Genomic DNA, 14,662 nt, shown 5'->3' with positions numbered 1-14,662 from the left:
GGTGAGCAAAGTCTAATAACTGATTGCTCCCACAGCATTTAACATCAGGTCAATGGGACATGAAATGCTGGTCAGGTCAAGAGCTATCGGTCTGAGGCAGCTTCTCTGATTTGACGGAAGAATGAGATGTGGCTTGGGGGACTTAAAATCAAAGGCACTTAATGAAATACACTTAAACATTTGAAAACATAACTCATTATCAGTCACTGCAGGCACAGGCTCAGAGAAAGTATTTTATTACTACCTATATAATGAAAAATCTTGGCTCTGAGTGCACTTTCTGTCTGTCATACGCTGGTCACATTTTTAATGTCAGCTCTTTCCCAGGGCTAATTTCTGTGCCCTGTAAATGAGTCTAACTGCATTTCCAGTCTGACCACCAGGCAGCTTTATGCCCAGGTTATCAACATCTTTATATTCCCTCCATGAGGATTTTCAGAGGCATCACCCAATCCACCTTCATGTTCTGTTTTGCTTCAGGTAAGCTCTAAGTTTTTAACTTCACAACATCTTTTACATTTAAATCTTTATCCATAATTAATCCCTTTCAGCCTCGTGGCTCCCACCTCCCTTAAAGATAAGATGAATCTTCACCTCTTCTTCCTTGAGGTTTGTGGACGGCAATTTTGAGAAACTAGCGGCATGGTGGCACAATGGTTAGCACTGCTGCCTCACAGCGCCAGGGACCCAGGTTCGATTCCGACCTGGGGTCAGTGTGGAGTTTGCACATTCTCCCCCTGTCTGCGTGGGTTTCCTCCCACAGTCCAAAGAAGTGCAGGTTAGGTTGATTGGCCATGCTAAATTGACCCTAGTGTCAGGGGGGATTAGCAGGGTAAATACGTAGGGTTACGGGGGTGGGGTCTGGGGGATTGTGGTTGGTGCAGACTTGATGGGCTGAATGGCCTCCTTCTGCGCTGTAGGGATTCTATGATTCATGTAAAGAGGATTCAGACACAGTTCGGGAAGCTGAAAAACAATTTGATAATATCCCGGGAGCCACAGAAGAACCTGAAAAATATCAAGAACAAGTACAGCACGCAAAGATGGAAATCAATAATACAATGAGAATTTCAGAATCAATCGATTCATGTCCAAAAATTGAAAACTTTGATGCTGAAGTAGCTTCTCCTGATGCAAATTAATCGAAGGTTTTTTATTGTTTTAAAAATAACATAACGCTTTTGCAGTTCCTTGCTGCGTCATAATGTTTTCAATTACTATGTTACTAACCACTGAATTCCTGGGTGTCTGCTTGCCACTCCACTGAACCTGTCCGATCTTGCTCTTGGTTCTTCATTCTTGTTGCAACCTAATGTTTACTGGACTTGGTATTTGGATAGTTGGAATTTGATATTTGGAAAGCTTTTTCCGCTCCTGTCTGTTGTTACAGAATTCTCCAAAATGCGTAGTCTACACTCTTGACACCGACAGTCCTTAGCCCTGCATTCCAATATGACATTGCAGGATGGATCCAAGAAAATGACCAGCAGGAGAATTCCATAGAACAGTTTTGACTAAATCTAACAGTTGTGTCTTTCTTTAAATCAAAACCTCTACCATTTGTCAACAAGGATTATTTATTTCAGTTGATCCTTCAAAGGGTTCAGTTTTGTGTTAGGATGCTGTATAATTTGTCACTTTTTTTTTAATCACGAAGGCAAATAGGGGACAATCTAGATGTTCCCAATGGTGTGAAAACCATCGAGGCAAATGGCAGGCTGGTTATCCCAGGAGGGATCGATGCAAACACCTACCTGCTGAAACCCTACATGAACACCACGAGTGTGGATGACTTCTTTCAAGGAACGAAGGCAGCCCTGGCAGGAGGAACCACCATGATAAGTAAGAAATGGACTTTATCCTCACCAACCTCCCCCACCCACTTCCAGTGCAACAGAGCATCGATGTGTTAATGTGTAACCCTGAAATGGAAACTCTCTGTTCAGTAACTTATGGGTGCATGCTAACATCACGCAACAGCTACGTCAGTTGTTCTTGCCACACTGTATGGTCCATCTGCTGCTATACTTAATGATATTCCTTTCAATCAAGGTTCGAAATACACCCATTGCATTTTTGCCAGAAACTTATGAATTGATGACAAGATGAATTATTTAGCTGTGATGCCAATTTTTCCAATTATAACATATTCTGGTGTTAGTTCAGGTGAAAGATGATCAGAATTGCTTCTCTATGTCATTCGAGGCTAATGGGACATCACTGCCTTGCTTTAAATTTATTTCCCTCTCTGCTTTTGCTCTTTTTGGCACGATTGTTTTCCTGTATTTTCCACTTCCCTGGATTTTTCTTCAAGGTTAAAGGAATGAGAACGAAAGAAAACAGCCCGATCCCGACATAATTCTCACTGGTTTTGCTTATCATAGAATCCTTACAGTGCAGAATGAGGCCATTCAGCCCATCGAGTCTGTACTGACAATGATCCCACCTATCCCCATAACCCCATGTATTTACCGTGTAATCTACCTGACACTAAGGGAATAATTTAGCATAGCCAATTAACCTAACACACACATCTTTGGATAACACAAATATTGTCCAATGTTCCCAATGGTGTGAAAACCATCGAGGCAAATGGCAGGCTGGTTATCCCAGGAGGGATCGATGCAAGCACTTGGCCTCCCGGACGTCCATATCTGTGACGGGTGTGTTGAGCTGCGGTTTCTAAGGGACCATGTTAGAGAACTGGAACTGCAGCTCGAGGATCTTTGTCTGGTTAGGGAAAATGAGGAGGTCGTAGACAGGAGCTATCAGCAGGTGGTCACACCAGGGCCACGGGAGGCTGTGGTGAACCATCGTTGGTTCCCACCAGGTAGTACTGAGCCAGGGTCTGGCCAGTACTATGAGTCTGTATATATGTTACTGTTGGGGTTAGGGTTGGGCTGTTCTACATGTTACTGTTGGGGTTAGGGTTGGGCTGTTCTACCTGTAATATAGTTATTATGGTACATCCCAGTCGGGCTCTGCCTCCTGGGAGAGGTATAAAGGTCACTGCTCTGTCTGGGACCCTTCAGTCTGGGATCGTGTATTATATATGGTAGCTCTATTGTAGTAGTCAATAAAAGCCTTTATTTCCTTGAGCATCTCTAGCCTCGTGAGTTATATCGCGCATCAGAGGCAGAAAAGTGGGTAACGTCCAGGAAGGGGAAAGCTTGGGTGATAGAGAGCACCCCGGTGGATGTGCCCCTTCACAATAAGTACTCCTGTCTGAGTACTGCTGGGGGGGACAGCCCATCTGGGGGAAGCAGCAGTGGCCGTGTCTCTGGAGCAGAGTCCGGCCCTGTAACTCAGAGGGCTAAGGAAAGGAGGAGGAAGGCAGTATTAATCGGGGACTCAACAGTAAGGGGGTCGGACAGGCGTTTTTGTGGAGGCAGACGGGAGTCTCGGATGGTGGTCTGCCTCCCTGGTGCCGGGATCCGGGATGTCTCTGGTCGTGTCCCAGATATCCTGAGGTGGGAGGGAGAGGAGCCAGAGGTCGTGGTACATATTGGTACCGCTGACATAGGTAGGAAGACGGAAGGGGTCATGAAAAGAGAATATAGGGAGTTAGGTAGACAGTTGGGAAGGAGGAACGCAAAGGTAGTAATCTCAGGATTGCTGCCTGTGCCACGGGAAAGTGAGAGCAGGAATGGAGTGAGGTGGAGGATGAATGCGTGGCTGAGGGACTGGAGCAGGGGGCAGGGATTCAGGTTCCTGGATCATTGGGACCTCTTTAGGGGCAGGTGTGACCTGTACAAAAAAGACGGGTGGCACTTGAATCCCAGGGGGACCAATATCCTGGCAGGAAGGTTGGCTAAGGCTACTGGGGAGACTTTAAACTAGAAAGGTTGGAGGGAGGGAATCGTGATGAGGGGACTGAGAGTGAGGAGGTTAGCCCGCAAATAGAGAACGATTATACACAGTGTAAGAGGGAGAATAGACGGGTGATGGAGAAGGGGAGAGCTCAGACCAAAGGTTTGAGATGTGTCTATTTTAACGCCAGGAGTGTAGTGAATAAAGTGGATGAGCTTAGAGTGTGGATCGATGCTTGGAAGTGTGATGTGGTGGCCATTACAGAGACTTGGGGACGGGGACAGGACTGGATACTTCAGGTGCCGGGTTTCAGATGTTTCAGAAAGGACAGAGAGGGAGGCAAAAGAGGGGGGGGAGTGGCACTGCTGATCAGGGATAGTGTCACAGCTGTAGAGAAGGTGGACGCCGTGGAGGGATTGTCTACGGAGTCTCTGGGTGGAAGTTCGGAGCGGGAAGGGGTCGATAACTTTGCTGGGTGTTTTCTACAGGCCGCCCAATAGTAACAAGGATGTTGAGGAGCAGATAGGGAAACAGATCCTGGAGAGATGTAGGAATAACAGGGTTGTCGTGATGGGAGATTTAATTTCCCAAACATCGATTAGAATATCCCTAGGGTAAGGGGTTTGGATGGGGAGGAGTTTGTTAGGTGTGTTCAGGAGGGCTTCCTGACACAGCATGTGGATAAGCCTACAAGAGGAGAGGCTGTACTCGATCTGGTACCGGCTAATGAGCCTGGACAGGTGTCGGATCTCTCAGTGGGGGAGCATCTTGGGGATAGTGATCATAACTCTATCTCCTTTACACTAGCATTGGAAAGAGATACAATCAGGCAAGCTAGGAAAGTGTTTATCTGGAGTAAGGGGAAATATGAAGCCATCAGGCAGGAGATTAGAGGCATAAATTGGAAGGAGGCTTTCTTGAGGAAAAGTACTGAAGTAAGCTGGCAGATTTTCAAGGAATGTTTGTTTGGAGTTCTGCATGACAATGTTCCGATGAGACAGGGAGGTGTTGGTAGGTTACGGGAACCGTGGTGCACGAAAGCTGCGCTGAACCTAGTGAGAAAGAAAAGGAAAGCGTACAAAAGGTTCAGAGAGCTAGGCGATGATAGGGATCTAGATGAGTATACGGCTTGTAGGAAGGGACTTGAGAAAGAAATTAGGAGAGCCAGAAGGGGCCATGAGAAGGCCTTGGCAGGTAAGATTAAGGAGAACCCTAAGGCGTTCTATAAATATGTGAAGAGTAAAAGGATGAGATGTGAAGGAATAGGACCTATAAAAGGTGAAGGTGAGAAAGTCTGTACAGAACCGGAAGAAATAGCAGAGGTGCTTAATGAATATTTTACCTCGGTATTAATGGTGGAAAAAGACCTGGGTGGTTGTACTACAGGATTGAGGCGGACTGAAAAGATTGAGTATGTGGACGTTAAGAAAGAAGATGTGTTGGAAATTTTGAATAAGTCACCGGGAACGGATGGGATGTACCCCAGGTTACTGTGGGAGGCGAGGGAAGAGATTGCAGAGCCTCTGGCGATGATCTTTGCGTCGTCGATGGAGACGGGAGAGGTTCCGGAGGATTGGAGGATTGTGGATGTGGTTCCTGTATTCAAGAAAGGGAATAGGGATAGCCCAGGAAATTACCGACCAGTGAGTCTAACCTCAGTGGTTGGTAAGTTGATGGAGAAGATCCTGAGGGACAGGATTTATGAACATTTAGAGAAGTTTAGTATGCTCAAAAGTAATCAGTACGGCTTTGTCAAAGGCAAATCGTGCCTTATGAGCCTGGTGGAGTTCTTTGAAAATGTGACTAAACACATTGACAAAGGAAAAGCAGTAGATGTGGTTTACATGGACTTCAGCAAGGCGTTCGATAAGGTCCCCCATGCAAGACTTCTCGAGAAAGTGAGAGGGCATGGGATCCAAGGGGCTGTTGCCTTGTGGATTCAGAACTGGCTTGCCTGCAGAAGGCAGAGAGTGCGTATAGATGGGTCTTTCTCTGAATGGAGGCTGGCCACCAGTGGTGTGCCCCAGGGATCTGTTCTGGGACCCTTGCTGTTTGTCATTTTCATAAATGACCTGGATGAGGAAGTGGAGGGATGGGTTGGTAAGTTTGCCGACGACACGAAGGTTGGTGGTGTTGTGGATAGGTTGGAGGGATGTCAGAAGCTGCAGCGTGACATAGATAGGATGCAAGACTGGGTGGAGAAGTGGCAGATGGACTTCAACACGGATAAATGTGTAGTGGTCCATTTTGGCAGATCAAATGGGATGAAGGAGTATAATATCAAAGGTAAGACTCTAAGCAGTGTAGAGGATCAGAAGGACCTTGGGGTCCGGGTCCATAGGACTCTTAAATCGGCCTCGCAGGTAGAGGAGGTGGTTAAGAAGGCATATGGTGTGCTGGCCTTCATCAATCGAGGGATTGAGTTTCGGTGTCAGGAGATAATGATGCAGCTTTATAAGACCCTCGTCAGACCCCACTTGGAGTACTGTGCTCAGTTCTGGTCGCCTCATTACAGGAGGGATGTGGAAATGATTGAAAGGGTGCAGAGAAGATTTACAAGGATGTTGCCTGGATTGGTTGGCATGCCTTATGACGATAGGCTGAGGGAGCTCGATTTTGTTCTCCTTGGAGAGACGAAGGATGAGAGGTGACCTGATAGAGGTGTACAAGATGTTGAGAGATATAGATCAGGTGGATTCTCGGAGGCTTTTTCCTAGGGCTGAAATGGCTGCTACGAGAGGACACAGGTTTAAGGTGCTGGGGAGTAGGTACAGAGGAGATGTCAGGGGTAAGTTTTTCACTCAGAGGGTGGCGGGTGAGTGGAATCGGCTGCTGTCAGTGGTGGTGGAGGCAAACTCGATAGGGTCTTTTTAGAGACTTCTGGATGAGTACATGGGACTTAATAAAATTGAGGGTTATAGGTAAGCCTATATATAAGCCTAGGTAGGTAGGGACAAGACCGGCGCAACTTGTGGGCCAAATGCCCTGTTTGTGCTGTATTTTTTCTATGTTCTATGTTCTTTGTCAGTACTCTCTTGGTTTTATACTGTAGGAGTGTTTCATAATGATAAATGGATTTCAGAATTCTATACTGAGCCTATTGTGTCACTGCAAGGACACCGTCCACATCAAAACACTGTGCAGCTAGTATAATTCCAGCAAAACACAGAGTTGTCCTGCCAGCTCCCCACACACACCACCTTTCTGAAAACTACCCCCCCCACCCCCGCAGAAATGTTAGAGAGGAGTTGGTTCAAAACGGAGATGAGGAGAAACTACTTCTCCCAGAGGGTTATGAATCTGTGGAACTCACTGCCTCAGAGTGCAGTGGATACAGAATCGATCAACAGATTCAAGAAAGAGATCGATATGTTTCGGATGAAAAGTGGGATAAAGGGGCGATGGGGAGCAGGCAGGAAAGTGCAGTTGAGACCAGGACAAGATCAACCATGGTCATGTTAAATGGCAGAGCGGGCTCAAAGGGCTGAATTGCCTTTGAGTGGCACGGTGGCAGTAGGACAACACATGGCACAGTGGTTAGCACTGCTACCTCTCAGCGCCGGGGACCCAGGTTCAATTCTGGCCTCAGGTCACTGTCTGTATGGAGTTTTGCACTTTCTCCCCGTGTCTGCGTGGGTTTCCTCTGGGTGCTCCGGTTTCCTCCCACAGTCCAAAGATGTGCGGGTTAGGTGCATTGGCCATGCTAAATTGCCCCTAATGTCAAGGGGATTAGCAGGGTAAATATGTGGGGTTACGGGAACAGGGCCTGGAAAGGATTGTAGTCGGTGCGGACTCGATGGGCTGAATGGCCTCCTTCTGCACCGTAAGGATTCTACACACCTGCTCCTAATTCCTATGTTCTTATGTACCCTGATATGTGCTTGGGGATATTGAACTGTAAAACAGATGATAGAGTATGATCTGTCATTTCAGTGCTGGATGGAGTAAATGCCTATTTGTCTCTGACATCCACAGATTACCCACTGGCTGTGTGGGGCAAGCCAAGGGAAGGAGGCCCACCCACCCCCTCCAATTCCAAGCTACACAAATAGAAAGATAATGGCAGGGGTGATCTGTCAATTCCACCTTGTGAGGGCATGGTATCTCATAAGATGAATCACATGACTCTCCCATTGTCTTCCCACAATCCTTTCACTTGTCCCCCATGTTAGAGGGGTCGGGAAGGCTTCAGGCAACTTGCCCTCACTTGGGCCACTGCTGATATTTTACCAGCGGCAGGGGAAGGGGGAGGCCGGGCAGGTGGCCGGGAAGCTTTCACTGTGCGGGCTGCTGTTGGGCAGGAAGGAGAGATCTATTTTGGGCGTTCCCGGTACCCACCCAGAGGCACCAACACTCCACCCCCCAAAAACAGTACCAAGAGAGGCTAGGGTGTTGGGATCTTTGGGGGTGGAGGATAGGCTTAAGGGAGCGTTGGGTGGCATATGGAGGGGTGGGAGTGGTATATGATCGTTTGCTAGGGTATGCCAACCAGGCCTGTCCAAAACCCCAAACTTACCTGGAAGTGCGGGCTCCATCACTTCTTCGGATTGCCTGTAATCCCAGCGCTGACCACTTCTCAATACCTGGCACTGCCCAATGTACTGACTGTTTCGAGGAGCTCTCCAGTTAGTTCTACACCACTGCTCTTTCCCTATTTCTGTCCAATTTATTTCTCGTCAAGAATTTATCCAATTCCCCATTTGAAGGCTTCTCCTACATCTATATCTATCACTGTATTAGGTATCACATTCCAAATCATAACCACTCATTGCATACAAATGTTTTTTCCTTAGGTTACCTCAGTACTTTTTGCCAATCACCTTAAGCCTTTGCCCTCTGGTTGGTGACCCTTTAGTCACTGGGAACAGTTTCTCGTTCCTTCATCTAAACCCTTCAGGACTTTAACCACCTCTCGCAAATCTCTTCAGCTTTCTGTGCTCTGAGGAGAACAACCCCAACTTCTGTGGTCTATTGACACAATAGTACTCCCTCAACACTAGATCCATTTTCGTAAATCTCCTCAATATCTTTGATAAAGTCTTCATATTCTTCATAACCTTTTGGACACAATGCTGAAGCTGCGCCATTGCTTTGTATGGGTTTGGCATAGTTTCCTGGGTTTTGTGTTCCAATACCTTTATTTATAAAGCCCAGGATCCCATATATTTTATTAACTACTTTGTGATCCGTTCCTGTCCCCTTCAAAGATTTGTGTACAGGTGTTCCTTGGTCTCTCTCCTCCTGGACTCCCTTTAAAATTATACCACGAGGTATGTATTGCCTCCCCTCATTATCCTGACTAAATCTTTCTTGAATTGATCTTTCAATCATAAAAACACTCTAAACTAAATACAATTAGCTCATTTCCGTTTAACTAGAATCAAAGTGAGAAATAATGTGTTGACATTCCCAAGATTAGGCTGCTATGGCAGACGGATTAATGGCCAGAATTCTCCATTGTTGTACACCTCACCTCTGCTGCCAATGAAGATGGAGAATTTGGTTCTCAGCCAGATCTCTTTTCGCAGCAGCGGGACTGGAGAATCCCAGCCACGGACGGGACTGGAGAATCTCAGCCACGGGCGAGGTTGGAGAATTCCGGCCAATTTGTCCCATAACGGATATCCACTCACTGCCCTATGTTGAGTGATACTGATATGTGAAGCCTCTGTGTTACTGAATTTCTTAATTGCTTGACTCACGTATGAACATTTCGTTTGTAGTTGACCATGTTGTACCAGAGAAGAATGCTACTTTGCTGACTGCCTTTGAAAAATGGCATGAGGCAGCTGACAACCGATCTTGCTGCGACTACTCTCTGCATGTGGACATTCCTCAGTGGAATGAGGGTGTGAAAGAAGAGCTGGAGATCTTGGTTCAAGAGAAAGGTCAGTATGCTGCAAATAATCTAACTGTCAAGGCATTGCTTGTGAGTCAAGGAGTGGGACTGAGTGACTGAGAAGAGGCTCGGGAGTGGCTGGGTAAAGGGAGCAAGACAATAGAGAATGTGTCAGAGATGAGCCAAGTTTGCAGAGAGCTGGAGGTGCAGCCTATGAGTTTCATAGAATCCCTACAGTGCAGAAAGGAGGCAATTCGGCCCATCAGGTCTGCATCAACCACAATCCCACCCAGGCCCTATTCCCGTCACCCTTTATTTTCACTCTACTAATCCCCCGACACGAGGGTTAACTGAACGTGGCCAATCAACCTAACCCACACATCTTCGGAATGTGGGAGGAAACCGGAGCACCCGGAGGAAACCCATGCAGACACGGGGAGAACTTACAAGCTCCACACAGACAGTGACCCGAGGCCGGAATTGAACCCGGGTCCCTAGCTCTGTGAGGCAGCAGTGCCAACCACTGTGCCACCGTGCCTTGTAATGGGAAAGCTTGGTGGTGCAGGGCAAGTGAATAAGAGCGGTGTCCTGGCAGAGTTAGAGTAAATGCTTTACTGTCTAATTTTTCTATGCTGAGAGGTAAGTGTTAAATTCTCATTACACTGAAAGGAAACTGATTGTTTTTCTCTCATGCCTCATTGGTTGTCTTTTACAGCAGAAAAACTGAACCAGATTGGGTTTTATTTGTACTATTGCTGGTTTATTTACATAATACAATCACTGACATACAAATTTGGAACTTTCTCTTCCAAATGGCTGTCGACTCTTGGGCAACTAAAGCTTTCAAGGCTAAATTAGATTTGTGTTAGGTGGGGGTAGCAAGGCATGCGGAGAAAAGGTGGACAAATGGAGTTGAAGTGTAGACCATACATAATCTATTTGGATGGTGGACATGGCCCAATATATTTGGGGGTTAGGTTGTTTGGCCATGCTAAATTGACCCCAGTGTCAGGGGGATTAGCAGGGTAAATGTGTGGGGTTACGGGAATAGGGCCTGGGTGGGGTAGTGGTCAGTACAGGCTCGGTGGCCTGAATGGCCTCCTTCTGCACTGTAGGGATTCTATGATTCTAATAGGCCAAATGGCCTGCTGCCACTTCTAAATATCCCCCTCGACCTCCACGTAGATTTTGCACTGTGATTCCGCTTTCTAATTGTCGTTCTGTCTGTTATCAGTTCCCATTTAAACTTCCGGATTTGCTCAAAAAGGTACATTTTGATATTGGGAGTACCTCACCATTTTTCAGATCTTGTCCACCATTAAGTTCATTGCTAACTATTGCCTCACCTTGCCCCCTTTGCGCATCACTCTGTCCATCTTGAACTGCTTCAAATTTTCGTGAAGAAAATCTCACCCAAACTCCTTCACAAATGATACTTCAAAGAGCTCTTCTTGTGACTCAATATCCCCATCAGCATTGATACCCTCCCCTGTCCCTCTCATGACCTGCTCTATAACTACCAAAACTCAAGTCCTCATTATACCCCAGATGGTCTTCCATTCACATTGTTCTCTTAGTACAGTAGGCATCTCCATGAACATAAACCCAGTGGGATATAGGAGAATTCACATGAGATATTAAAAGGGGCGGCACGGTGGCACAATGGTTAGCACTGCTGCCTCACAACGCCAGGGACTCGGGTTCAATTCCAGCTTCGGGTGACTGTGTGGAGTTTGTGCATTCTCCCCGTGTCTGCGTGGGTTTCCTCTGGGTGCTCCGGCTTTCACCCACAGTCCAAAGGTGTGCAAGTTAGGTGGATTGGCCATGCTAAATTGTCCCTTAGTGTCCGAAGATGTATAGGTGAGAGGGATTAACCATAGTAAATGTGTGCAGTTATAGGGATAAGGTGGGAGAGAGGGCCTAGATAAGATATTCTGTCATGGAGTCGGTGTGGGCTTAATGGACCGAATGGCCTCCTTTTAAAAATGAAACTTTTCATTGTGGTAATTGAATATTAGGGTGATCCTAATGGTGACAGTCATACCGTAGCAATTAAACGGCAAATATCTAGAGAGAATATTGTAAACTATGAAATAAAAGCAGCCATTGTATTATCAGAGTAATTAGCATGTGGAGGTGCTGGTGTTGGACTGGGGTGGGCACAGTTAGAAGTCTCATAACACCAGGTTCAAGTCCAACAGGTTTATTTGGAATCACGAGCTTTGAAACTCACTTACTCACCTGATGAAGGAGCAGCGCTCTGAAAGCTCGTGATTCCAAATAAACTTGTTGGACTTTAACCTGGTGTTGACAGATTTCTTACAGAGTAATTAGAGTATGTATCAGACATAACATTGCGGATCTATATTCACTATTTCTATTATACTGGCTTCATTCTGAAGGGTAAAGATAGCACAAACTTCTTTTCTATGATACGAACTGCTCCTCGAATCTACCCTGCACCTTTATTTATAACTCAGTTCATAGCTGTCTTCATTAGCTTTCTCTTTAAAAACAAACTATCCTCATCATGAAACCTCCCACTACCATAATTTTGGGCGGCACGGTGGTTAGCACCGCTGCCTCACAGCGCCAGGGACCCGGGTTCGATTCCGGCCTGTCAGTGTGGAGTTTGCACATTCTCCCTGTATCTGCGGGGGTTTCCTCCGGGTGCTCCAGTTTCCTCCCACAGGCCAAAGATGTGCAGGTTAGGGTGGATTGGCCATGCTAAATTCACCCTTAGTGTCCAAAGATATGTAGGATAGATGGATTAACCAGGGTAAAATGTGTGGGGTTACAGGGATAGTGCAGGGGAGATGGCCTGGGTAAGATGCACTATCAGAATGGCCTCTTCTGCACTACAGAAATTCTATTAATTCTGTTTATTAAATAACACCTTTCAGTGTAGAGGGTAGAAAGAGAGGAGAAAATCCAAGAAAAGATTTTGATTGGAATTTACTTCATGTAATTAGTCAGCTTACGATTAAAGGACAAATCTTCCCATTTCATTCTCCTCTCCTCACGTGCATGTTTCCGACTGAGGGAAGAATATTGGAGATTTAGCTGCAGGTGTTTCAATGAGCTGTGTTCTGCCCAGATTCCTGCTGTGTGATTTCAGTGGACAGAATCTGGCCCAGAAGTGCAAATTTAGATACTTACCCCAAAAATCTCCATTTCATTCTAAAAATTACGTCCTTTAATTTCAGGTTAACATTATTGAAATATACAATATAAATTACGATCAGCTCAGTTCAATAGCTGGTTCGTGTCCTCTGGATCTAAATATAATTTCCTTTTCTGTTAAAAAACAGATATTAATTCCTTCCAAGTCTACATGGCGTATAAAGACATGTTCCAGATGACCGACAGTGAGGTAAAGTAGATCCGTTTCTTTACATTAATGTATTTAATCCAGGGTCTCTTTCAATGAGGATGTATCCAGGTTACATTAAGACCCTGAGGGGAAACTGATATGGGGATATAATAAAAATATAAAGTACTGGAAAAACCCAACAGGTCTGGCAGCATCTGTGGAGAGAGGAACAAAGTTAACAATTCGAGCTGGTATGACTGTTCTTCAGAGCTGATGAGGGGGTGGATCAGGTGGAGCAAAATAGAAGGTCAGAGAGAGGTGGGAGCTCGGGAGAAATGACAAAAATGTCATGGACATAAGCCAAATGGAGTGTTAATGGCAAGGTTAAAGACTAAAGAAGGTGCTAATAGCTGCATAGAGATAAAATAGAACAATGAGTTAACAACAGAACAGGGGTCAGCGCTGCATAAAAATGAAACATTAGAACAAGTGACAGATGGCCCTGGGTAGGCATGGTGGGGTGGGGGGGTGGTGGGGGGGGGAGAGGGTGGGGGGGTGGTGGGGGGACTGTTGGAGGTGTGATGAAACTGGGCCTTTAAGAAATGCATTCTTATCACGTTTCTTGTCAGGGGTATGTATGAAAGTCGGGGTATGTATGAAAGTCAGGGCCTGTACTGTGCTGTACTGTTCTATGTTCTATATGTTCTCTGTTCTATTTCACATGGTGCCAATTTGTTTGAGCGGCAGGCAGCTCAAATGTTGAGAATACAGGATAATGACTGATTTTAGCTAGGGATGTGTTTGTTTAAACAAAGTTAATGCATTTTTGTTTACTTAGGTTTTCCTTGGGGTTCCAGAGTAGAGATTTGATTAGGTTGATTGACAGTCATGTTATTAACGGGAACAGCTAAGCTTGCAGGAGAGGACAGTGCTTTAGTTTTATTTTTAAAAGTCAAGGGCAGTTGCTGACTGGAGCTGTTTAAAAGAGGTGGTTCTCTCTCTCTCTCTCTCTCCTCTGAAAAGATCTCTCTCTCTTTCCAGAGGTGTTCAAAAAGCTTCAGGATTGTTAACACATACAAGCACATAAGCCTGTGCTGTTTGCTAACTGATTTTGAAGAGGGGTTTTAAGTTTGTAAGAGGAATTTTGCTTAAATTGGAACTACTCGAGATAGATTAGCAGTTAAGAACTGTATCTTGTCATGTTTAAGTATTGTTCAAATGTTAAATGTTAAGCTGATTCATTTGTTATCATTAACTGTGTTGTTAAAAAAAGTTTGTCAGTAGAATCGTGCCTGGAAACATCATATCCTTACATTAATGCCAAAAATAGCACATTGTTGGGGTCCAGTCTGATTTCATAATATATCTTGGGGTTTCTGATATTGTACCCTAACAGGGGAAAAGAAGAGAACAAAATAGAGGAGGGAGTTCACGGTCTGAAATTGTTGAACTGAATGTTAAGCCGAGAATGTCTCTGGAGGATATAATAACAGGGCAACCGTGAACTCAAGAGAATTCACCAGAGGGTGTGGCTTAAAGCCTCACAGGCTGGGAGTGGATTGAGTTAGAGTGCTGATTTTCTTTTTTGGGGATTGGATTCGAAAACAGGCCGGACTAACAGGTTGAAAGTTTTGTGACGAAAGGATAGTTCTATCAATAGTCCTGTATTCTGCAAAATTATACTTTTACTTCCCCTCCAG

General features: G+C 45.5%; 1 protein-coding gene across 2 annotated transcripts in view; it reads left to right on the top strand.

Annotated features, from left to right (window-relative positions):
• LOC144507644 (dihydropyrimidinase-related protein 1-like) overlaps nucleotides 1-14,662 on the top strand; it is a 71,712-nt gene that overhangs the window by 35,949 nt on the left and 21,101 nt on the right. For both annotated transcript variants that reach the window (XM_078236066.1, XM_078235240.1), the window contains exons 3-5: nucleotides 1,658-1,842; nucleotides 9,534-9,698; nucleotides 12,961-13,022. In XM_078236066.1, coding sequence (XP_078092192.1) covers nucleotides 1,658-1,842; nucleotides 9,534-9,698; nucleotides 12,961-13,022 — 412 coding nt within the window. The remainder of the gene's footprint in view (nucleotides 1-1,657; nucleotides 1,843-9,533; nucleotides 9,699-12,960; nucleotides 13,023-14,662) is intronic.

The sequence above is a fragment of the Mustelus asterias genome, chromosome 1 (assembly GCF_964213995.1).
Source record: "Mustelus asterias chromosome 1, sMusAst1.hap1.1, whole genome shotgun sequence".
NCBI lineage: Eukaryota > Metazoa > Chordata > Chondrichthyes > Carcharhiniformes > Triakidae > Mustelus > Mustelus asterias.
This window is presented reverse-complemented; position numbering and strand designations above follow the sequence as displayed.